This window comes from Cynara cardunculus (assembly GCF_001531365.2).
Source record: "Cynara cardunculus var. scolymus isolate 2C chromosome LG 7, CcrdV1, whole genome shotgun sequence".
NCBI classification, from domain to species: domain Eukaryota; kingdom Viridiplantae; phylum Streptophyta; class Magnoliopsida; order Asterales; family Asteraceae; genus Cynara; species Cynara cardunculus.
In genome coordinates this window covers 13,543,992-13,551,270 of record NC_037534.1, presented here as the reverse complement: position 1 = coordinate 13,551,270, position 7,279 = coordinate 13,543,992, and the positions used below count along the sequence as shown (strand labels likewise).

Below are 7,279 nucleotides of genomic sequence, written 5' to 3'. Positions count from 1 at the left end.
GCCTGCACTTATATTATTTTAATGATTGTCAACGAAACTTAAAATCTTTCTCTTCAAATAAGATCTCAAATTCCAGCGATGATTTCATTAGAAAATTCTAATATTATATTCTAAAAATATTTAAAATAAAAAATCCAATTCTTTTTCATGGAAGAGACACGGAAAAGATCTGGTTTGGAAACACGTTTAGATCTAGTATCATTTAATTAAATTTTATATTTATGTTGACCAAAATATTCTATACAAGTTCATGACTAAGTCCTCATTTTTTCATTCATTGATACACACATAATCAGTAAAAATCGATCCTACCCATTTATGTATTTTAAAGTATCTAATCTTCAAATCCTCTTCTTGTTCTAACTCTAAGCAAGCCGAAGAGATGAACACACCAAACGGGAACCGACACCATCAAATTAACATCGTGAGTGCTTCACATAATCAACCATCACAATTACCACCATTAAATCTACCTCGTAGAGATCTACTCGATGGTAAATTGTTTCTATATTACTACGATTTTAGAATTCATCTCAAGTCTAACCCATCATTGTTAGAATTTCTTGAATCATCAATCAATTTAGAAATAAAGTGTCATCAACAATCGTTTGTGTTCTATATCAAAGATTGGGCATTTTTTTTACGTTCATAACATTTTGTTGTGAAGTTTCAAGTGTTAAAAATGGTGTTCATGTGTCTCCGAACCCAATCCAATATATGTACTTTGATTTTTGAAAATTCATCATTATATAATCATATTTATGTTTGTGAAGGTTCTTTTATTGTTCATTCGGTGTTCTTGAATAGATATTTCAATATTAGCTACAAATTTAAGTATCATATATGATATACAAATATCAATTTCCATTTGATGTGAAAACCAAAATCTGATATGATAATAGCTTGATTTTGGAATACTTTGAAGGAGGAGACGACTTCAATGCAATTTGTATCCCTTTGTATAAAGCGTTAACATCCAACGATTTTAAAGCTGTTAAAGTCATTCTTGACAAGCGTCCGATGCTGGTACAGTTTAGCATCACTGAAAGTTGTGAAACAATACTTCACATTGCGGTGCTATTGGGAAAATCATGCGTGCTTGTGCAATATTTGATGAGTTTGATGACAAAGGAGGACTTGGAACTTCCAAATGGAAGTGGTGAAACAGCCCTGTGTTTAGTAGCTAGAACTGGTAATGTTGAAATAGCCAAGATATTGGTGGAAAAGAATGATGGTCTGATAGATATCCCAAACAGTGAAGGAAGGTTGCCACTGCAAGTGGCAGTTTTATATGGAAGGCACGAAATGGTGGAGTATCTATATAATACTTCTCAAAGAATGACTGGCCATTTTTGGACACATCAAGATCGGAGTTGGGTTCTTGAGAAATGTGTTGACAAGAGTCTATTTGGTAAGTGTTTGGACAGCTTATTCATTATTGCATTTAGGTTTCGTATTCTAGGTACAGTAATTTTTCTATATGGATTTGTGTATTTGCATCTCTTTTGCTTTCAGATAGGATTTTCGGAATCTATAAAGAGTTGAACTTAGTGAAAATCTCACTAAGTATAAGTCTGGGCATGTGTGGTCAGAGATTTGATCATTAAGATCGTTAGTCGAAGTTTGCCTTGAAATCAACTAAGTACCTAACTCTGGACTTTGAGCCCTGGCTGATTGAGTCTTGATCAATGGGTTCGAAATCTGGATCTTGAGTCCACACTTGTGCTTTTCAGACTTAAGGAAAAATGACCAAGTCCTAAGTCTGAACTAATGCATCCGACATCTGGATCTTGAATCCTCACTTAGGTTCAGACTTGTGTTTTTCAGATTTCGAGTCAGACTTCTCTGATTCGGCAATAGCTACTCTTCAATCTTATCCATTAACGATTATTATAGTTACACTGCTTGCAACTGTCGATCGATCTCTCATTGAAATATGTAGAAATTAGAATCTGGGTATATAAAAACTCGAATTTCACAGCCTTTGAAAAAACATGGAAAAACTTAAGAATTATCCAATACTGAGTTCGTGAACCCACAGCTGTTAGGGTCGAATCATAAGTATTTGAAAAGTGTTTCTAACACGATTCTTGAGTTTATCAGGTCCCAATATTTTTTATGTTCGGGATCTCCTCTGTGTGGTTTTTTCATCTCCTCTACCCTCAGTTTTTAACAATTTCTAGAATTCTAGTGAAGTTTGGTTATTTAACGTTTTCTACTAGTGTGGTCGATCTTCCGCTTCATGTTTTGCTGCGATGGTTTCCACATGATATCGCGATGTTTTGGTTGTTTAGTTTTGTTGCCTTTATCATACATGTTTCTCATCGAGTGAGCATCAAATGATTTGTAGATCTCGCATTACAAATGGCAGTGGACCTTCCGGAACTCGCTATAAACGGGAGCATACTCAGACTACTGGCTCGAAGACCTTACACTTTTTATTTTTTAAAATTTCGCTGGTTCTATAGACTCAAAAGTTTACGTAAGAATCTCTACTCCTTTTGACTTGTATTATACTGTTTTCATTGTACACTCATGGCATAAGTATTCCCAATGAATTAACGTTTTCCAGTTGACTTATAATTACTGATTTCATACAATATTTTCTATTTTTAGTTATAGAATCAAATCCAACATTTTTAGGCAAGTTTCTGAGCTTTACAATTTTACGGCTTACGGATCGTTTACCAAACGGTTACAATCTTACCTAGTAAGTGAGGGAGCATCGGTGAGGGTGGTTATTCATGTCGTTAAGCGCTTATTGACAAAACGACCCCCTTTCTTTGTATTACTAACTAAAGTGTACAGTTTCAAATTTATAACCATTTTCTAATAACACATATGTAATATCATCTTCTTTGGTTTCTTAGTTAAAGGAGCCCTGAAATTCCGCTTTGATTACCATTGCAAAGGAGATGATCTCATCAAATTACTAGGAATGGTTTTGACACAGATTATGAAATTGCCCAAGGTTGAGATTGATGACATAATAAGAGGGCCACCTGATGAGACTACTACTAACACCGAGGAAGATGCAAAGCAAAAATACTCTTCCCGACTACTATTTCATGCTGCAGAGATGGGTAACACTGAATTTGTAGTTGAGGTCATTCGTCAATACCCACATCTGGCTCTTGATGTAAATGATGATAACCAAAGTATATTTCATGTCGCTGTCTTACATCGAAACGAGGGTATCTACAAACTATTACATGAGATAGACCATATCAGGAATTCGATAGTTACTCTCGAAGACAAAAATGGCAACAATATGTTACATTTAGTTTCACAAAGTACAATGGGTTATAGACGACTAATGGTCTCGGGTTTGCAAATGAATAAAGAACGCTTGTGGTATCGGGTACGTCTTTCTCTTCAACCTTTTTGGGCTACGCTATCTATACAAATATATCTTTCTTACATGTCTTAATCCCTTTCTTGCATGTTTTAAATGTATGGAACCTTTTTCTCTAAAACCATTCAAAATTTTGTGTGCATTTTCCTTCAGCAAATAAAGTTGACATTCTATTTGTATGTAGTATAAAATCCAACTCAAAGATGACATAGGGTATGAGAGAATACACCAAGATAACCATTGGTTATAGTACTTTTCCTTTTTGAGGCATTGTTGCATCCAAATCTTTTGATTAGATTACATGAATGAGAAAACAGAGATATATGTTAAGCACAAAAATGGGCTGATTCTAAAATAATCTGAACCTAAACTATTAATAATTTGAACCTAAATAATTTCGTTATACTTTTACAGCTTTTACACATACCACGTTGTTGAAATACCCTAAACACATGTAAAATTGTGGGGGCGTTGTCATATTTACAATGCTAAGGGATGGCCCTGATGGGACCAGGTATCATAAATGACCAATAAAACCTACAAATTTAAATTAGATTGGTTGTGTAGTATATACGAAATTGTTTGTAATGCATGATCTCTTCCATGATAATGATGTAATCTTTGTGATGCTAGGAAGTAGAGGGGATGCTCCCTAGTCATCTCTGTCGAAAGAAGAACGCAGCTGGTCTAACACCCTACGAACTGTTCATCAAGAACCACAAAGATCTATTTTCTAAGGAGAAAAAGTTGATGAAACAAATGGTGACCCAGTTAATGGTGGTAGAGGCACTTATAGCCACCATCTCATTTGCAGCAGTGTTTACATTTCCTGGTGGATACAACCAAACTACTGGTACTCCAATCTTACTCCAAAAAACCCTTTCCAAGTTTTTCATAATATTTGATAGCTTGTCATTTTTATCCTCTACAACTTCAATCCTAGTGGTTTTACATCTCATTATGTTTGATGGTTTTGCACATGCTCTCTCCATTTCATCCAAATTGGTCACACTGTGTCTAACATTGGCTTTCTTCTCTATAGCCACCATCATCCTCACTTTTCTTATCAACCTTCTCCTACTTTATCAGAATAATTATGATTGGTTGCCCACATTAATCCTCTGTTCCGCTGCAGTGCCCTTCGTGGTTTTATACGTCTTACAAACTTATGTTCTAAATGGCCATCGAACTTCTCTGTAATAGTTTTAGATTTTGTCCTTTTCGTGTGTGAAATTTCATCTAAATCGATGTACGTTTGTAAGGCTATTGGTTGAAAGTTTATAATTTTCCAAATGCATCTTGCATTTCAATCAAAGTTTCAAACTTCTTTTTATAAGATCTATCATATCGGGTTTCCATTTTTTGGTATTTGTGGGTCATTGGCCCACGGTATTCTGATTATGGTTAGATCCCAACCTTCTTGGAGATCAGTGGTTCAAGAGTCGACAAAGGTAAAAAGTCTGTATATTTGCTTGTGTTGCCATGTTTTAAATCCTCATACAATTTCCAATAGAAGACGGAAAAAAGCTCAACAAACAAAGATTGTACATGGGGTTGCTATAAAATTGAAGGGAGAATAAAAGGAGGATTCACGAGAGAATCAAACCCTAATAAGGGATTCTCCATTTTTCAACCATGCAGCATACAGTGGTGGTTGATGTCCCATGGTCATTTCTCCGATAGGTGTTGTACTCGTCCACAAGTGTCTCTCTTTTGTTCACGTTGGGTAGAAATGGTGCACATACGTAGGCTGATTGAAAACCTTACCACCACGTTGAGGAGAGATGGAGGGTTACGATGTTTGATGGTTTTTAGATGGAGAGATTGTGTAGAACAACGATTGGTAAGATAAGAGATTGGGAGGTTTATGGGCTGTTTACCTAAATGCTTATCCGGTAAGTACTTACCTTAGGAGTCAACATTATAATTTATTTTGTGAGTAAGATTTTTGTATATCAAAGCGTATTGAATGCAACAATTTACCGGGTAAGCGCTTACCTGAGTAAGAGTCGTAATCTTCACTTACCGGGTAAGACTCTCCATCCTTCTCATCGTTCTTACCCGGTTAAGATTCTTGACCCTTCTCATATTCTTCCGATAAATAAATTTTATCCGGTAAATACTTACTAAATAAATATTTAATAAACGGCCCCTAATGTTAGGCTTAGAGAGAGGAGGTTGTGGTGAGAGGGTTGATTTGAGAAAAAATTTTAAGGACAACTTTGATATCATGTGTCTGGATTGAAGTGATGACACTTTTTTTAATAGAAGGTTGGATTTCGTAATTATTAATATTTTTTTAAAATATATAATATGATAATTATTAATATTTTTCCTTTTACTGATAAACAATGCATGGTATAATAAATTGTGGGGGTATAGTTTTTAATTAAAAAAGTTGTTTCTTTTTTGTAATTGTTGATGTCACATCTTGTTCTTTATGCTTATAAAAAAATGTAATATAGTTTATTAAATGAGATTTTATTTATTAAAAATATAATTAGAAGATGAAAATTGTAACACCCCAAAAAGTGGGATGACAAGAGATCAGTTAAACGTTAGGAAATTGGTAATGGAATATCTAAATGTGAGCTTTACCTAAAAGGGAAAGTAAAATACGTCAGTTGATTACGTGTGTAAATAAATGATTCGAGGATAACAACCTCCTAATCTAATCCTCACAAAAACTAAATTAGAGTCGACTATCACTTAAACCGTCAAAAAAGGGGTCACAAAAGCTCCATACTAAAAGTTATCTATTGGTGACTGTTGACCGGGAAAATCTCCATAGCAACCCCACCAATAGAATCTAAGATATATACCAACACGAAACACGTGTTAGGCCAAAAAGTCTAGTGAAATTGAACATAACATGAGTGAAATGAAAACTAAAATTACAAAGTATTAGACTAACTTTTTTTTGGTTGCACCATAAAAGTTGAACTTCAACATGAAAATTGAATATAATTAATAAATATTTTTGGAGGTCAGTTCAATTCAGATCGTCCAAAAAAAGGTTTAAACCACATATCAGATTGAACCTAGCAGTATGGAATTTTTTTTTTACCGAATCGGATCTCTAAACCATTCAAATCACCAAAAAGCGGTCCACTTTAACTTGATTCGATCAGTTTGAACAGTCCAACGGTTTTTTTTTTTGAATTTATAAGATGACTGGTACAAGTATCGCCAACAAACGTTTATCCATTTTTGTATTAGTTCTTCGTAAGATGTCAAAACAACAAATGATTTGAGTTTGGAAGAAATCAAGAATGCAAGGGAAGCCATAAAATGCTTGCTAGTTTTATCAGTCAAGTAAACCATATAAAAACACAATATAAAGAGAGAGATGATGATTTAAAAGGTAGAACAAGTACAATATTAAGCAGAGTGTTCAAGTTTGCTGGTAAATAGAACACTACAAGAGGAAGGAGCTTTTGAGAATAAATCTTCAGATAAGCTTTTAGAAGTGTATCTAAAGCTACAGTATAGATAAGAATTTAAATGACAAAAATGAGAATCGTAACTAAAGGTTGGTGTAACACCTCCAAATCCATACATTGCATATAACACATATTTCAAACATCAAATACATGTTTTAAACCCACATAGGTCCATAATACAAGAGTCTAAAATACGAAATACACAACYCAAAAATTCCAAATACAAGTTCTTGCAAATGTAATTCCTATGCGTTTCTATCTTCCCGCATGCAAGTAAACATAGAATCATAGTATGTTTTTCCCCTTATCACTATAGCTGGTATTACCTGCACACACATAATTGAAACACACAAAATGAGGGTTAGACAAYAGTCTAGTGAGATCCCCCTTTTTCATGCAGTGAAGGGTGATAAACACCAAAACCTTTATCACAAATTGTGGCATAAAAACAGATTCTGCTTTGGTCCATCGGTCCTCTGGT

The 7,279-nt window shown here is 34.4% G+C and overlaps 1 protein-coding gene across 3 annotated transcripts; it reads left to right on the top strand.

Moving 5' to 3' along the window:
• Positions 1–282: 282 nt before the first annotated feature.
• Positions 283–4,617, top strand: LOC112515904 (protein ACCELERATED CELL DEATH 6-like). 3 transcript variants are annotated; one of them, XM_025122872.1, is made up of 5 exons: positions 283–494; positions 903–1,411; positions 2,351–2,482; positions 2,871–3,361; positions 3,989–4,617. In XM_025122872.1, the coding sequence occupies exons 2-5, from the start codon at positions 1,021–1,023 to the stop codon at positions 4,553–4,555; spliced, it is 1,581 nt and encodes a 526-aa protein (XP_024978640.1). In that variant the 5' UTR covers positions 283–494; positions 903–1,020; the 3' UTR covers positions 4,556–4,617. The 3 variants fall into 3 exon arrangements, with proteins under 3 accessions (XP_024978640.1, XP_024978639.1, XP_024978641.1); XM_025122871.1 differs by having other exon boundaries at positions 309–494; positions 926–1,411; XM_025122873.1 differs by having other exon boundaries at positions 319–424; positions 926–1,411.
• Positions 4,618–7,279: the final 2,662 nt, after the last annotated feature.

Bases quoted from the DNA above. Each gene is read 5' to 3' on its own strand.
- LOC112515904 (XM_025122871.1), top strand. From the start codon at position 383: ATGAACACACCAAACGGGAACCGACACCATCAAATTAACATCGTGAGT. The intron at 1,412-2,350 runs GTAAGTGTTTGG...AATGATTTGTAG, and splicing joins TGTTGACAAGAGTCTATTTG to ATCTCGCATTACAAATGGCA. The intron at 3,362-3,988 runs GTACGTCTTTCT...TTGTGATGCTAG, and splicing joins AAGAACGCTTGTGGTATCGG to GAAGTAGAGGGGATGCTCCC.